At 32.7% G+C, this 18192-nt stretch overlaps 1 protein-coding gene across 1 annotated transcript in view; it reads right to left on the reverse strand.

The window, feature by feature from the left end:
• Window positions 1–4712: 4712 nt before the first annotated feature.
• The window catches only part of fus (epithelial splicing regulatory protein fusilli), an 87639-nt gene continuing 74159 nt past the window's right edge, over window positions 4713–18192 (reverse strand). The window contains exons 7-14 of the mRNA XM_089710747.1: window positions 11337–11447; window positions 10933–11065; window positions 10303–10440; window positions 9611–9826; window positions 8222–8389; window positions 7588–7668; window positions 7211–7327; window positions 4713–6774 (exon numbers count right to left, since the gene is read on the reverse strand). Of these exons, the coding sequence (XP_089566873.1) occupies window positions 6232–6774; window positions 7211–7327; window positions 7588–7668; window positions 8222–8389; window positions 9611–9826; window positions 10303–10440; window positions 10933–11065; window positions 11337–11447 (1507 nt within the window). The 3' untranslated portion in view covers window positions 4713–6231. The remainder of the gene's footprint in view (window positions 6775–7210; window positions 7328–7587; window positions 7669–8221; window positions 8390–9610; window positions 9827–10302; window positions 10441–10932; window positions 11066–11336; window positions 11448–18192) is intronic.

Genomic DNA, 18192 nt, shown 5'->3' on the forward strand with positions numbered 1-18192 from the left:
AAATTATTGGAAAAACTCACTTAATGCTCTTACCATAGTCTGTGGGTGGTGCGGGGGGTGGTAGTAATGTGCGGGCGATACCGGCGGGGTGGGGTAGCCCCAGTACACCAGTGGGGGGGGCAGAGTGGGGCCCATGGCTGGGTAATAGTACGTTATGGGACCTGTTTGGATAGATACCACTTAATTAGTAACTTTTTTTTGTTATTTTTTTGTTTAAAAGTTTGTATACTTTTTGCTCTATAGTTCGATTTAGATTTAAGGATTGTATACGTATGCTGCATTAAATTAACAATTAAGAAATCATGCAGATAAATGTTAGTCACAAATATTTTTTATCCATATATGTACTTAAGATAGTATGAAATGTATAAATATTTTGTATTGGTTTATAAGAGTATACCCGCTTAAATCAAGCCTAATATTTTATATTTTCATTCGTATACCCATCGCTTGCCAATACGCCTTTACATATAATATAGATCCCATAAATGTATATTGTAGAAGAATAAGTTAAATTGACCACTTATATTCCGCTGAAAATATTCAGACAAGAAAAAAAAAGAACTGTCAAATTTGCCGCCAATCTCTTGACATTTGTTAGTGTTGCCAGTAAAATTTTCAGCGAAACACACATCGTTTTATACACATAGACGTACAAAATGTAAGGTAAGTATGTAATTAAAATGATGAACACTCACCAGGTACTGAACGCATTAACAGTCCACCAAAGCAGTGCTCAACTTACTCCCACCAAAATAACTGTTACACACGACGCTGTTGTCTAGTCACCAAGCTACTCTGCGGACTTTACCAAACTTATGCTCTCCTGGTACTTTTCACCATATACGACCACAACTTCTGGCATTTGCTTTTACTTATTTAATTAATTAAATCAACATTAAGATTAATTTATCTGTATATGAACAAACATATTTAATACTTTATAAGCTGTATTTTTTCTAGAAACTTCTAAAAACGAGGAGTTGTAGTCGCTTTAAAAATGCGATCATATAAGGTCCCCATGACCCAACAAATGGCACACGATACTTACGTTCCGTGACTGTGATACATTCAACCAAGGACCTTAGACCTGAACCCATGATGTTTCTATAGGAAGCACAAATCCTCCTCTACGACACACTGAAGCTCCCTTTTCTGTCACCGAACCATGCAGTCATAATTTAGAGCTAATAGCTTGAGCTTACTATACGTGGAATATCGGATTTTATAGACCATTTTATTGATATTTCTGTGAAATTACTTCATAGAATAAATTGCTCATAAAATTGGCCATTTTTTAGGACGATATTGATGTGGTCAAATAATATTAATTAAAATTTCATCTATCAATAAAGTTATAACTGACATTAAAGCTGTTTTTTTTTTCAATTATGGCAATAAGTGTAGACTTTTTGCCATTTCAAGATGTTAACTGTATTCTAGATTCTAGAATCTATTAATTATTGCCATACGTAAAAACAAAAGATCTAACTTATACCTTAAATAACTTTTTTTTACGTAGTAAGCTCAGCTCGAAATGTTATTTCTATCAAGCCCAGTGTGCCTTGAACCAAATAAATTTACTTTTTTTCATAGTTTATTACACTTGTGCCAAATTAAAGCTATGTTAGGACGCGGGGAAGGATGTATGACTGTGCTATCATGTATACTATATTTGTGAAGAAAACTGTGTACAATACAAATATATAGGAAATGATAAATTTATATTGCCCACAACCTTAGTAAATCAGGTTTCTTTGATACTTTAAGATTTATTAATTAGAACGTTTTTTTTATAGTAATTTTTTGTGACAAATTTTGTTCCATTGATGGTATATTTTCAAATGCGTGTGTGGACTTTAAAACTCCCAATCGAGGTAATAGTTTAAGATTATTTTAAACCAAACTCCACCGGCTCCCACAACCCAAAATGAACACCAACCAACTTACTAATCAATTATACATAATGCTCTATATCGATTCACCATAGTAATATAATTATGATATCTGCCTAAGTCGTTAAAAATAATAGGATATTTATCGCCTAAGACCTGCTTTTTATACCACATATACTTACCACATACCAGATACATAGTACAAATCACCTTTATTATAAGTACCTTATATAATAAACAATGAAGAGTTCCCTTCAATCTGCCTTAAAACTAGATAAAATGTTGATATACATAACCTACCCAAATCCGAAAAGTTAGTAAACGAGTACACGTACGAGCAGAGACAGGGCAAGCATAGAGTCGATTTTATTAAGTCAACGACAAAATATCGTCCACGATATCGTCACGACTTAATATAACCGGTTCTTTGTTAGAAGCTTTCCTTCACAAGTGCTTTAACAGTAACATAATAGCACAGCCAACCAAATACCAGTGAAACTCACAATATCACGATCTAACGAAAATCGATTTATTAAGTATAAAATAAACTAAAATTAACCAACTAATATAATTATGATAGGGCTCTAACAGTATTAGAACTTACGATTCCTTATGCTATTAGAAATTCAGTTGCTTAAATGTAACATGAAGTGAAGCCAGTTAATTGTATAAGTGATCAAAGAATTATTGAATTACAAGACAGTGGCTTAGTGATCTCCAGTCACTACACAATGAAAGACAATCTTTCCAAGGCCCATAGATAGTTCGAATAAGGAAAGCAAGAAAGACAGTAAATATAAGAGAAGGAAAGCCAGAGGCAGTATAAGATCCAGTCCAGTGATCTCCATTGTTCCATGAACACAGGCCTATATGGTATATAAGATTAACACTGCTTTTGTGTCAATGACTGGAGAGACCCATAAGTTACCGGTATTTTAAGGTTTCGAAACACAACCTTTTATACTAGATATATGTATGTCATAGTAATGTAAGGAAAAAGTATTAATTATAACTGTCTAGTATACTAGCTTTGTTTCCGAACGTCCATAGACAAAATCGACTTGACACATAAACCACAGAGAACGCCAATATCAAGTCGATTTCGCCATCTTTATAAGGATTCAAGGATGCCTCAGACCACTTATGCGTTTATATTGGGAAGCAACCTTACAAAACATGAATGTTGCCATAAAACCATCTACAAAATTTTAGTAGTTCCTCAGCTAGAGAGTACTTGAACCTCCACTAAGCGGGTAAATACATCTAAAGCTTACGTTGTCTTACACTTCTTATTAAGCGGGAGTAAGCTGACATTGTCAAGATATCTAAAAACGCCATTTTTTGTCACGTCTCTAAAATAGTTATATATAATGATAACGGCGGAAGTCCCAACCTCAAATACCATAATGCCAATAAGCTAATTCCGTGTACATTTCGTATTAAACATAAAATACAGATACGTAATCGTGTATCCGACCGCGATGTGCTCGGGAAAACGGTTTAAAAAATCCTTTGAGCCATGCAATCTGAAAGAATCCTGAAGCGAATCATGCTGCCCTTGTCAGTCAAACTACGATGACGTCACAACCCAATAAACCAGTTAATTACATATATAATAAATTCAATCCTTGGTTTAAAACTTATCCATACTCAATAATATAAAAATGTCAATTTTTAAATGGCTGTGTATTCGAAGAATAACTTTTAACCAAGGATGGAAAAATGAGGTTTATAGTACCTATAGTAGTTAGTGATTGTCTTACCAACTTACCTTTAAGTACCTTTGACACTTGAAGTAATAAATAATAAATATATAAAGGGTGATTATTATAAATATAATATGAATGTTTATCGTAGTTGTTTAATTGTAAAGGTATAAAAAAAGGTTATTTTTTATTTTTAAGTAAGTACTTTGAGCCGTACATTTTGCAATATAGTGTTCTTATTAAAAAAAAAATAAAGACTAGGTATACGGATATGGATTCAAAAATTTGCCCATTTCGATCATTTAATTAACAAAAATTCTAGTTCTTACGAAGTTCTGGAGTGAAAGTTGGCAACTCAATCATCTTCAATAGAAAGTTGGATTTTTTAAAGTATTATAGGACAATAATATTATACTTGACAATAATAATTTGAAATTAGATAGCATTGAATTTTTCTAACAAATTAGATAAAAGAGAAATAAAATTCATTGATTCGGTAGATTATTTGGGTTATGACGTTTTAAAGTTAACAATTTAACCGACAGATGAAATATAACGATTTGTCCAAAAACTTACCGGAATCTTAACCATACATGCTCATTTTCCATCACACAACCCGCTCGGATACAAATACAAAGTTTGTAACGATTAATAAACACATATTCTGAATTATTCTAGATACTTTTAAAATATTACAACTTTAACAATAACTATCCAATTTAATGTTCATCATATTATAAGTATAAAGGTGTAAATAGTGTGCCAATGCAATATTCGATCTTCAAAAACGGCACACGATTAGATATCAAAGTGAGATGACATGATTCAATTGTCGTGAGCGAAAAAGAGACAACTGAAGTAAGTGGCTAATTAGCCACATTTCAACGTGCCACTTCTGGAGTAAAATAATCTACACCTTTTTACTTATAATATCATTGTCATTTATTTATTTAATGTGTTTTAAGTTCGAGAAATTCCGTAACGAAAAAACCTCACGCTCCCCACTCCGACGGACACGGAGGTGTGGCTTGAAGGCATAGCTTGCAATAGCTTTACCGCGGCAGTCCCCGTGTGCCACACGTCTTTTTTTTATTAATATTTTTTGTGTGTGTTTTTAATTTATTGGTAAAGTTGCAACATTTTATTATAATTAGAGATGACAGAACATAGATTAGCCATAACACCATGTATATGTGACTTAAGCCCCCATACCTATGTGAATTTAGGACAATGTAACACCAGACACGATGACGTTAACTAATATAGATAATATAGAGCTTTATTGTGTCCATAGATAACCAATTTAGTATTCTTTATGACCTTCAATTGTTAAGGGTGAAGGTTGAATGAGTTTTGGGATTAGGAAGGATCTGGACAGGATTAAAAATAGTACCGTTTCACGATACTAAAAAACGCCTTAAAAAATTAATTCATTATCAATAAAAAATAACCTAAAAATAATCGAAAAATCATTACCTCTAAAGTGCATCAACAAAGTTGCCATAAACGTTCACAATAAAATATAAAAAGTGTAAACTAATCACAAAAAGTGCATTGTACTGAAAACTACGTACATTAAGTACCTAAATATATATTTTATAAGTACCTATCTCAGACTTCGTATCAGCCTTAAATATCGGCAATGTTCATCAAAATGGAATGTCTAAATATAAATCACAACGTTAAACAATCACGTGAAAAAAAAGTAAAAAAAAAAACAGAACACAATAATTAATCTACTTAATTGTCAATGATTAACAACCTCCGATTTCCTTAAAATAAACTTCAAGAATTCAACAATAATTAAAGTCAGTAAAATTCAACAAAAACTGATTTCAAAAACTAATCTAGAGCTGCAAAAGCTATTAGCGTAAGTAAATTCATTTTTAACGAAGGCACTTCGCCTGCGCTGAGCTTGTCATATTCTTACCCTGTTAACGGCGAGAACCGTAAATATAACTAACAAACATACAAACTAGTATATAATAACCCGGATATGACGGAAAGAAAAAGCTGCCAAGAATTCATTGCGAATGTTTTTTAACTAAAAATGTATAAACAAGTACATCGTACTATTTAACACCCGGATAATACGGATATGACGGACCCGGAGAATATGGAATTCATCGAGAGGATAAACGTTTTTGTGCGTTTTCTGTAAACGTATAAGATTATACTGAATTCATATTGGTTTTGATATGCGTCTTTTATCAAACTAGTTAGTTATCGAAGTGTAAATTGTATTTTTTATTTATTCGGATAGTACGGATATGACGGAAAAATAAAGTTTTCAAGAATATAGAATTCATTGCGAAAGATTTTGTGTATACTGTATACGTAACGCGGGCTTCAAAAACTTATCTGAATTCATGTTTGGTTTTGATATAAATGTTTCATTAAAATATTTATATATCAAAGTGTAAATTGCATTTTTATATGCATTTGGATAGTACGAATATGACGGAAAAATAAAGCTGCCTATGGAAGAATATGGAATTCATCACGAAATATTGTTTTTTTGTGCGTATACTGTATACGTAAAACTTATAAAATTAATTGGAATTCATTTGGATATGCATTTTTTCCGAAATATTTGGATATCAAAATGAAAATTGCATTTTTATAAACATTTACACACCCGGATAGTACGGATACGTCGGGAACATAGATAACCCAGCCGGGAATTGAATCTGATTGGACATTGATTGGATTGACCCGGGTATACCCGGGGATAGTGTTGTTCCATACCCTGCTGGTAAGGCTGTGGGCATAGTCGGTACATTATATGTAGATAACATTGGCGATGTATTCGCGTACGAAAATATAGGATTAGTTGTTGCGTACGATAGCATCGGTAACGACATAGGTATTTGCTGCGGTACGTATTGTCGTTTCGCGGGCGGTTCTGTAGGCGTAAACGCGCGGTCATAAGTTCGTTTCGCGGGGAGGATCGGGAGGGAGTATTGCGTGGGGGAGCGGTACGGGAGGTAGAGGGGAGGGCGGAGGGAGGCGAGGAGGAGGTTCTCCTGTTGTCGCGCGATAAGGCTCTGGTGCGCGATGTGGTGGGCCAGCAGGCGCGGCGGGAACGTACCGGGGGGCAACTTGGGGGAGGTGGAGGGGGTGACGCCGCCCGTCAGCACTAGGTTCATGTCGTCGCCGGAGCACTGGAACACCTGCGGGGGGCAATTGCTATGTGACGTCATAAGCGGACGAAACGGGTTGAAGTTTTGCGTTGCAAGATGTTTTGTTGCAGATTCACTTTATGTTTCTTGAGGTAGATAAGTATGGGCAATGGGCATGTCGAAATGATATAGACAGCTTGAGTAGTATAGAAAAATATTTTGTTATGTTGATTTGTATGCAAATATAATTTTATCATAATATGAAGTTATTGGGAGTTGTTTTTTTTTTGTATTAAATGAAAGCTTCTTTTTATCTACTAAAAACTAAACCACTAAAAAGTAATTACTATTGTTTTTTATTTTATTTTTTATATATTATTCAACAATCAAGTTTATCACTTTCATTCAAAAAAATCTACCTCTATTTTTTACTTCAAAAAACCCCTTTCCAAACATAATTTACCAACCAATATACCAAGAGCCATACCTCGATATACCGCTGTTTCTTCCCATAGGTCATGTAACGGTGGTGTTTCTGTTGCGCACACAAGTATGCGCTGGTTTCGCTGTCCATTTGTATGAAGGCCTCGCCACTCGGGTGGCCCTGAGGTAAATTATTTATTTTAATAAATGAAAATTGTTAATTTTAATGTCTTTTAATTTCTAAGTTCTGTATGGATCGAACTCAATTTTTTAATACGATGGCCTAATATTTTTTTCTAATTTGTTATCTGTGTTAAAATTAGGTGACAAAATAAGTTAAAAATTACATATCATATTACATAAATAATAAATGTATGCAATCTTCCTTTTTTAGTATGAGGTTTTTTTTATTAAAAAAATAATCATTGAGCATTATATTACCTGTGCATTGTACACCATATGTACACCTTGTACTACAATATTTTTGGCAAATTCATCTAAGAAGCTTAGGATATGTTCCACCTGGAAAAATAATAAAAATATTTAACGATTTTACGTTTATAGTAAAATGATATTAAACATAGTTCTAGTATTAATAAAACAATACATTTGAAAACAACATCACATAAAGTGGAGATTACTATAAGGAAAATATATCTTGTAAAAATCTGTAATCATTATTTTACATAAAAGATAAAAAGTTTAAAATTTTCCTGAAATATTATTTCCTAAATTTAACAATAGAGATATTGTATGCGTTTTTTAAACACGTCATACATTAGTAGTGATTTTTAAACCATTTTTACACACTTCACCACCTTTTTAACTTCATTATCAAAGCATAATTTTTCGATATTTTTCCTTGCATTTTTTTTCACATCTTTTATAATTTTTCTACACACCTGAGCTTCATACGGCAATCCTCTCAATCTCACGCAGTCCTTAGCAGTGCCAGATGTGATCACATGTTGTGGTACTAAAGCCACTGGGAGTAACCCTTCAGTGGGTTAGTTACTTGACTGGCTCGAGTTTCTAGCTAGTTTATTTCTAGCTAGTTCCTGTAATAGTTCCTTACCTGAGCTTCATACGGCAGTCCTCTCAATCTCACACAGTCCTTAGCAGTGCCGGACGTGATCACATGTTGTGGAACTAAAGCCACTGGGAGTAACCCTTCAGTGGGCTGTGTAGCGGTAGAGGGTGTACTCGACTGGCTTGTACGAGTTTCTAGCGAGCGGTTTAGTACCTGTTGGCGTTAAAATGAAGGATTTGAGTAAAATGTGGGTAAATAAATGTTAAAAAATGCTAAATCTGGTCTAAATGTTCAGTAATAAATCTATAGAAATAAGTTTTAGATTAAATTATAAATGTAAAAAATCTCCGCTTGATAAAAAGGGCTTAAAAATGTTACGTCAAAAGTAAAAAAGAGAATAAAAATTGTTTAGATCTGGGCTTCAGTTCTATAGCGAAACCGCATAGTTTAAACATCTTTAAAAATAGAAACAGCAAACAAACTTTTATTCAATGAACTTTAATATCAGTAAGTAGTACGAGTAATATATGTATGTATAAGCATAGAAATACATCTCGAAATAACCACTATAATCTTAAACATGCACACGAACTAACAACATAATCTTACCATATCCCAAGGCAGGCTGCACATAAAAAGGCAATTTAGTGAAACGACCACAAATGGGACCTTGCATTGTGGCCGGTTATCATAATCTTATTGTTTACCTTCAATATTCAGTTAGCCAATTTGTTGGAAGATTGAAGGATTTTTGTTATATTATGCATACGTCAAAAAAAGATATAGATGTATATGTAATGCTAATCTTTGCTATGTTATTCAAGCAAATAATAGATAGCTGGAATAGAAGTTATTCATACAAAGATAGTTTTATTGTGACGTACAAAGGGAGAAGCCACTGGGTACCACCTTGGGTAGTTGTGTTCCTATGTCAAAAACATCAAAAATATTTTCTTGATTTATATACCTACGTCAGTCTTGGCGCGTCTATCGCGCGACGAACGAACTTCAACTTTACCTAATATTTTGTCAAAAAACAAAGATTTTTTTTGAATTTTTTGTACATACCTGTTGCACCTCAGCCGTTGTAGACCGGAATAATTCAATATATCTAGCTCCAATAAGTTTTCTATGTCTAGATAGTGCTTTTGGGGCATATTCTTCTTTAGCAAAAAGTACAAAAGCGTCGCCTGTAGCTCGTCTGTTCTTACGTCATTTTTTGTCGAAAAATACAAATTTTTTTGTACATACCTGTTGCACCTCAGCCGTTGTAGACCGGAATAATTCAATATATCTAGCTCCAATAAGTTTTCTATGTCTAGATAGTGCTTTTGGTGCGTCTTCTTCTTTAGCAAAAAGTACAAAAGCGTCGCCTGTAGCTCGTCTGTTCTTACGTCATTTTTTGTCGAAAAATACAAATTTTTTTGTACATACCTGTTGCACCTCAGCCGTTGTAGACCGGAATAATTCAATATATCTAGCTCCAATAAGTTTTCTATGTCTAGATAGTGCTTTTGGTGCGTCTTCTTCTTTAGCAAAAAGTACAAACGCATCGCCTGTAGCTCGTCTGTCCGCGCGTCGAACGAATAGTACTCCATCTTCACCATCTAGTACTTGGACTGGGTCATCGCCCGTTGAGAAGAATTCCAACTGGAAAGTTATTTTATGATTTAAAGTGTGGAATATTGAGTAATGATAAAGTTAGGTATAGGTGATGTTCCTAAATGTGAGAGAGTTGAAACAAATGATGAAATTTCTAGGTATTTTTAGTGGAAATTGGAAGATATGAGCGTTGGTTTAAACAGTGATGATGGATTTAAATATTAATTCACTATTAAGTGAAGAGGAGTCATTTATAATTATCATTTTCATCATATCAAATATAGCTTTTGTTCAATAGGATAGTCTAAATATTTGAGTCGATAACTACACAGTTAAAAAGACTGATTTCGTCAAAAACTTGTATTATAGATTATTATCAGTTTTAACTGAAGCAATCAAGACTGATTTAGTCAAAATCACGAATTGTTGTCTATAAATTATTAGTCGGACTAAAAACACATTTAAAAACTTTTCCAATAATACATAGACTATTTATATTAAGTCCTTAATTAATAAAAACTCACCACTTGTTGCGGTGTAGCGTCATAAGGCAGTCCACGCATGCGCACAATAACATGCGCTCCGCGGGACAGAAACGCGGCCGCTTCGCACGTCGCCCCGCCAGCGACTGAGAGGAAATCGTCCCCGCTAGCACGGTATACCTGGTGGGTACCCGCATTTATTAGTAATTAGTTATATGAATCGGAATAATTGGAAAATGTATGTATGTAGCGGTGTTTATTGTAAATGTTTGAAGGTGGTATTTGTGTGATAATACTATCTACAGGAGATGTGTGACGATGCAGTATAATGAAAAGACAGTTTGGTAAGTATTGTACGATGTACGAATTAATTAGAAGTTGCTTAATCGAGATTCTGCAAGACTGTAGATAGAAATAAGTGACTATCACTTGAGTTTGATTAGAAAACCTTTTTTATTTATTAAATATTGACTGTGGAATTGCGCTTTTTATTCACATACAATCTTTTATTGATTTAACACGAATAATCAAACAACGTCAAGTTTAGGTTAGAGTTAAATTGTATGCAGCTAATTAGACCTGAAAAGTTAATGTAGTTCTTATAGTTTGTAGTGTTAGTAGTCTTGTTTACGAACCGAAAAGAGGATATAATCTAATTTCAATGTGTATTACCTCAATATACCGCGGCCCAATATGGTGCTTATGTCTTTTTAGCGCCATGTCGCGATGTTCTTGAGACACGAAGCGAACCAGAGCCTCGCCGTTGCGTCGGCCTTGCGGTGAGAGGCAAAGAGCTACTCCACCCCTGTTGAAAAGTTATATTGATATTTTGACAAATTAAAAAAAATCCTTAATTTTTTTTTTACAAATTAAAAAAAATATAAGAGGTTATTCAAAAAAAGAGCGTGAGTACCGAGCAGGCGAATCAGAAGTGAAACTTCTTTGGAAGATTCAAAAATACCAAAATTGTCACCTCCATGACGATATTGTCGAAAGAGGCGACCTTGAAATTTTACTCTCAACGCGTCTAAAGAAGTTTCACTTCAATAATATAAATACTGTAGAAAAATACATACTTGGCAACATTGAGTCCTCGGAAGAATTTGGCGATATCTTGGTCAGAAGACTGCCAGGGCAAGCCGCGTGCTCTTACTATACAATTTCCGTCTATCTCATCGTCTTTTGAGCTGGAACAAAAGATTGTTTATTTATTATACATTTATTAAATTGTAGTACACAGTATAAAACATAGTCACTGTATTTCTCTACTAGCTGCGATTTCCGGGATAAAACATATCCTTTGTGTTAATCCAAGTTACCCTCTATGTATGTGATAAATTTCATTGTAATCGGTTCAGTAGTATTTGCGTGAATGAGTAACAAACATACACACCTACTCACCTACGCATACACATACATCCATCCTCACAAACTTTCGCATTTATAATAATATACATACATAGTAGGATGTATTCTAGATCATTATCGGATTTTGATGTATTTTTTAATAGATAGAATGGTTTCAGAAGATTTTAGGTTTTATACAACGTTGCGAATACTTACTATGATATCTTCTTGTACAGAAATATGTTTTATAAGATGTTTATAAAAATAGAGACCATGTGTGATAATAATATATTGATTATCTTGTTTTATTTATATAATAGGCATTTCAGTTGTTATGTGAAACTTAGTTGTTATGAAATAATATATTTTAATGTGTTTATTGAGTAAAAAAATAATTATCTTATAAATTTATTTATAGCTGATAAGCTTTTGATTTTTTTATCTTATTTGCATGTGCATCGCATGTCGTAAACTAATAAATATGTTTTTATCTTAAATAATCACCAATTTTATTTCAAAACATGTTATTCACTTCGATTATGCCTAAATAACTAAAGTTGCAGTTTAATCTTGCATGTAGATATTTCAAGAATTGTTTCAATTGAAGCTTTTGAAACTTGTAACTTTCAATATGAATTAAAATTTAGCAGAAAGAATATATTTTATGACTCGCATTAATGAAAGTGTTACCTAACTATATACTAGGTATACTGTTGTGGTTTGAAATAAACTGATTAAAGGGAAAAGAGGTATTTCCTTGGCATTTCGTATTAATTAATCTATAATATCATCCTAGTAATAAGGATTTATTACAAAACTAGCGGTCCGCCCCGGCTTCGCCCGTGGTACATATTTACGTTTTCTCTACATAAAAACCATCCTCGTACTTCAAGGAATATAATAAAAAAAGAATTATCGAAATCGGTTCAGCCGTTCCCGAGTTATGCGCTTACCAACACATTTTGCGATTCATTTTTATATATAAGATTACAAATAGTACAGATAAATGGATTATAATTTGTTTAATATGATAACGCTGTCACCGTTTTCTTATCTATTTATATCCATGTCTAATATGTGATAATCAATTGCGGACGAAGAAATTACTATTTCGATACAAAATGTAAAAATCATTGGTGAAGTAAAAATGAAAACTATTCTGCAAATGTTCTATTAATATAGAATATTTTATAGATATAAGCTGGACTATGATTTGGATAGAATTCGTAAGACCGTACGAATTTTACTCACAATATGAAGAAAAGAATACGTACCTACCTATTTGAATAATATCTATTTGTTATATAAATATAATAATACACACTCGATATTCTTACATCATTATGAAATCATTTCAAAAAAGTAAACGAAATAAAACTCGATTGTTAAAAATAATTTTGCATACTTTGATCTAAAAAGTATAACATAGCTGCACTTTATTCATAACAAAAATCTATAAAATCGTCTCAGTGTTCGTAACCGATTGCCGGGTCAGCTATTTATTATAAATATTTATACTTATTATTACACCTATAATATAGACCTATATAGACAAAACATAAATCATTTTCCGATCATGCAAGTTATATAAAATATAAAACAAGATGGAGGATTATTTCCCGCCCTCATGCAGACCTGTCGTGATTTCTTTGGTTATCACTGTGTAAACATTATTCAATTATTTTGTATTATCAGCGATTAATTCGATGAGACCTATTTAATTTCAAAATACGATGACTTTTACGATTAGTATTTGGCATTTCACATTTTGTAGTGTACTACACTATAAATAAAAATTTAGAAGATAAATGATCAAGACCTATGTTCCTATAGGAGTAAGTATAGCTAAAATTAGTATAGACTGTAGACATATTTTCTTACAACTTTAAAATGTAAGTTCATTAAATTTATGTACTTATTTATTAGCGAATTATTATTTAGAAGGGTGGGGATCATGAAAAAAATTACCGACCATATCACATTTACGTTAAAACTGTGTGAATCAATAATCATACTGCTTGAATATATTATTATCTTAAATTTAATATACCTAGGTATATTGAACATTGTGATTACATGATGATAACAAATTAATTTTTTCCTTATGTATTATAGTACAATAATTTCGTCTGATAATAAAACAATTAGCAATGAAAGATTATTGAGATTTGTAGATAACATTATTGTAGAAAATTGTACAATCACTTCAGATAATATTATTTGAAACTTTATAAAAAGAAAAAACAAAGAAATTTCAACTTTATAATATTACTCCTACTGTTACGTGATATTATCGTGCTCAATGAAACATGGTCCTTTAATTTATATTATAGTACTAGTGGTCCGCCCCGGCTTCGCCCGTGGTACTGACATGTTTAAACTATCCTATCTCTCAAGTTGGATCGAACTGCACATGGTGTGCGAATTTTATTATAATCGGTTCAGTGGTTTAGGAGTCCATTGAGGACAAACATTGTGACACGAGATTTATATATATTAAGATGGTAAATAGTTAATATTGAGTCTTTTGAGTGTATATTCCCTGTATTCCGAAGCCAAATAAAACTGTGTTTACGTGTCAGTCTATACATACATATAATCCTCAACTTTATGCAATTAATCCTACTTCCTACTAATATTATAAATGCGAAAGTTTGTGAGGATGTGTATGTGTGTATTTGTTACTCTTTCACGCAAATACTACTGAACCGATTACGATGAAATTTAGCACACATATAGAGGGTAAACTGGATTAATACATAGAAAAGGTTTTATCCCGGAAATTCCACGGGAACGGGTTACGGGAACAATGCGGGTTTTTCTTTGAAAACGCGGGCGAAGCTGCGGGCTGAAAGCTATAGTTTATACATAATATTGACTATATGTTCCCTGTATTCCGGTAACAAATAAAACTGTGTTTATGTCACAGTAAAATACATTTTTCTCACAATAATGCTATTTCTCTGTTATCAAGAAACTTAGAAATGGTCACGGTACGTAAAGTTGCATGCAACTATAATCATGATAACATTATCGCAAGCACTTTGTATTTAGATGCATTTGTGAATTATTATAGTCATTTTAGTATTTGTTCTTGAGTTTAGAGTTTTTTTTTTTTTTTATTCACTACGTAGCGTAGTATAAAGCAAAGTCGCTTCCCGCGTCTGTCCTAATGTATACCTATCTATACTTTATACTTTTTAATATTATAAAGCTGAGGAGTTTGTTTGTTTGAACGCGCTAATCTCAGGAACTACTGGTGCGATTTGAAAAAATCTTTCGATATTAGATAGCCCATTTATCGAGGAAGGCTATAGGCTATATATCATCACGCTAAGACCAATAGGAGCGGAGCAATGCGGGTAAAACCGCAGAGCACAGCTATAGTGTCTGCATATATGCTTAGATCTTTAAAACTACACAACGGATATAGATGCAGTTTTTATATAGTCAGAGTGATTTAAGAGGAAGGTTTTAGTAAATAATTTATTAGGTTTTAGACAAAGCGGGCGAAGCCACAGGCGGAAATCTATATAATCAGTGCCATGATAATATCTTAAAGCAGTATTATTTCCAGATTGTGAAAGTGATGGCTTTCAATGACATAATATAGCTCAGTCATTAACACTGATTTAAGACATCATAGTAAATAAATTTATTTAATCTGGAATAAACCCCCAGGAATCAAATACTGGATGAAAATTCTAAATAAATAGATTGCATAGAAGTGGTAAGTTCTAACGTACTGGGTAATAGCACATAGTAGGTACTAAATAGTTAGGTAATACGTGAGTAGAAGTTTATACGTAAGAAGTGTTATTTCAATGGTTGCACTTAAAAATCGATTACTTTTGTTTGTTACGTCTAAAAGACTAAGATCGTTAACTAATTAATTGTTTGATTTTAACTTGTGAGTGATAATGATGGCTACTTGATGCATCGGAACAAGTAAGGTTAAGATTAGGCGTATTTATCAATATAAATAAATACTTAACAATAAAATTTTATTTTTAATAATGCTAGGTGCGTAGGGTATCCTAGCAGAACAGTGCGTCCGGTGTCATATGCATTGCATATGAAATGTTAATATGACACTAGCGTATACAATTATAATAGGTAAAGTGAATATTATATAATGACAAACAAACAAACAAAAATACACCCAAAAGCACAACAGACCGTCGCTAAGGCAGCGATCTGTTCCAGGTAACCTGATGGTCAAGGAAAAGTAGTGATAGTATACATACAAGCAAGACATAAAGAATTTGATTTTGATGGGAATTTGAATTGGATGTCTATATTTAGTGGTTAATAAAATCCAAACAAGTAGTAACTAGTAAGTAAAACGTAGACTATATGAAACATTTAAAAACCAATAAACCACGAAACAGTTCACGTTTGACGTGACTATTTGACTATAAACTAGTGTTATCTTCAAGTGGTACAACTTACACGTAAAACATGCTGCTAATTAATGCACTAGTTTAGTATTCATAAATATTTTTAAGGCAATGAATACGAGTATAGATAGCATTTTTTTACTCGCGACAAAAAAGACCTTGTTCTTTTAAGCTATGTGTAACTAAGTTTTTAGGTCTTTCTTAGAGAACTAGAATGAATATGTAATACATATTATATAACTCTGCAGTTACTTTATGTCGTTGAAGTCTTATTTTATTTAATCAGCCTATCAAGGCTTTACCTGGGCCTGATCAGGGACAAGAATAATAATATAATATAGCTAAGTATCTCCGTAAAAAACTTTTTGTTGGTGAAAGAACATTTGAAATCCTGTAGTATTTCAGTTAAATAGTAACGAAACAAACAAATAAGTCAAATCTTTCCTATTTATAATATTATCCGTACCTACTCGTATAGATAATGTTCATATAAAATAAATCTAATCTAAGTTTAATGTGTGATTTAGTTAGAAGTGTAAGTTCACATAGCATCACTATCTTTGCTGAGTATCTAGGGACAAGATGCACCAAGATGGCAGTGAGAAATGTCTAAATATAGTATATTATACACTAGCTTTCCGCCCGCGGCTTCGCCCGCGCAGTCAAAGAAAAACCCGCATAGTTCCCGTTCCCGTGGGATTTCCGGGATTGCGTCATTTTCCCGGGATAAAAAGTAGCCTATGTCCTTTCTCGGGTATCAAAATATCTCCATACCAAATTTCATGAAAATTGGTTCAGTATAGTTTAGGCGTGATTGAGTAACAGACAGACAGACAGAGTTACTTTCGCATTTATAATATTAGTATGGATTATAGTTTAACTATGTATATACAATTAAATGTAAATGCTGATGCTGTTGTCAATGTAAGTTGCGTCAGATTTTTTTTATTTCTATATCTACTTATTTTTGAAAATGATTACCAAAAGTACAAAAAATACAATAAAAATTGATATATTCACAATAATTAGATATTCATCATTTTAATTTATTTATATTCTATTAAATAAACAGATTTAACAATTTTTTTACAAAATTAATTAGATATTATATGACAAACGATGATTCATTTGGAATAGATCTCGCACTGCCAAAACTTTAAAAAATCTATATGGCATTGTATATCGAACCTAGGACTTATGAACTAACCACTGAATCATTAGAAATATAGTTTATAGTTATAAGTAGCGATTGAAAACGTTAGAAAGGTCTTGGGTCAGAGATACAAGCGATACGACATTATCTCTTTGACTTTGACTTACTCGTACAATGTTACTGGAAATTGCTGTTTTCTTCCTGATTGGAAAATATTATCCCATTGATAAATGTAAAATAGACTAGAACTTTCTACAATATAAATATTATGTACTACTGATACATACAAAATTCGTACAGCCTTTGTTACAGAAAATCAGTAAAAAGAAAATCATTTGTGCTAACCTTGTTTATGAATAATGCACCTGGGATTAAAAATATAAATTTTATTTATTAGAAGGACCAGTGCTATAAATTCGACATTCACATTCTAATGAAATAACAACGACATGTAATCGATGAGCTTCACGGAAATGAAGTCTGGCTATTTTAATGAATAGACTTGCCAAAGAAGGTGGAGTAAACTACTAAATATAAGAACGTTAAAGCATTACTCTTTTCGCGTCTATATTCAGTAAGGACAGACAGATATACATAATATATCTAGTTATATACAGTTAAGTCTTCATTGTCCGATGTTATGAGTTTAGCCGACAATAGTTGGTCATTGTCTTTTATATTATGACTCGATTGGCGAACTGAAAAATGTTTTGCTATTATTATACAGTGTATATTATATAGGATATTAATTCACTGCTGTAGTAACAATACAATCACAGATTACAAATCTATACTAATATTATAAAGAGGAAAGGTTTGTATATATGTATGTACTATGTATGTATGGTTTTCACGCGTAAACTACTGGACCGATTTTGATGAAATTTGACACAGACAATCTTTAGACCCTGAGAAAGAACATAGGCTACCTTTTATTGCGAAATATGTACCACGGGCGAAGCCGGGGCGGACCGCTAGTAGTTTATACTTATATAGAATACTAGCCGCGCTCAACGGTTTCACCCGCTCCGC

The sequence above is a fragment of the Colias philodice genome, chromosome 25, assembly GCF_061535455.1.
Source record: "Colias philodice isolate Cphi_HAF_F1 chromosome 25, ilColPhil1 Martin Lab GWU primary, whole genome shotgun sequence".
Taxonomy (NCBI): domain Eukaryota; kingdom Metazoa; phylum Arthropoda; class Insecta; order Lepidoptera; family Pieridae; genus Colias; species Colias philodice.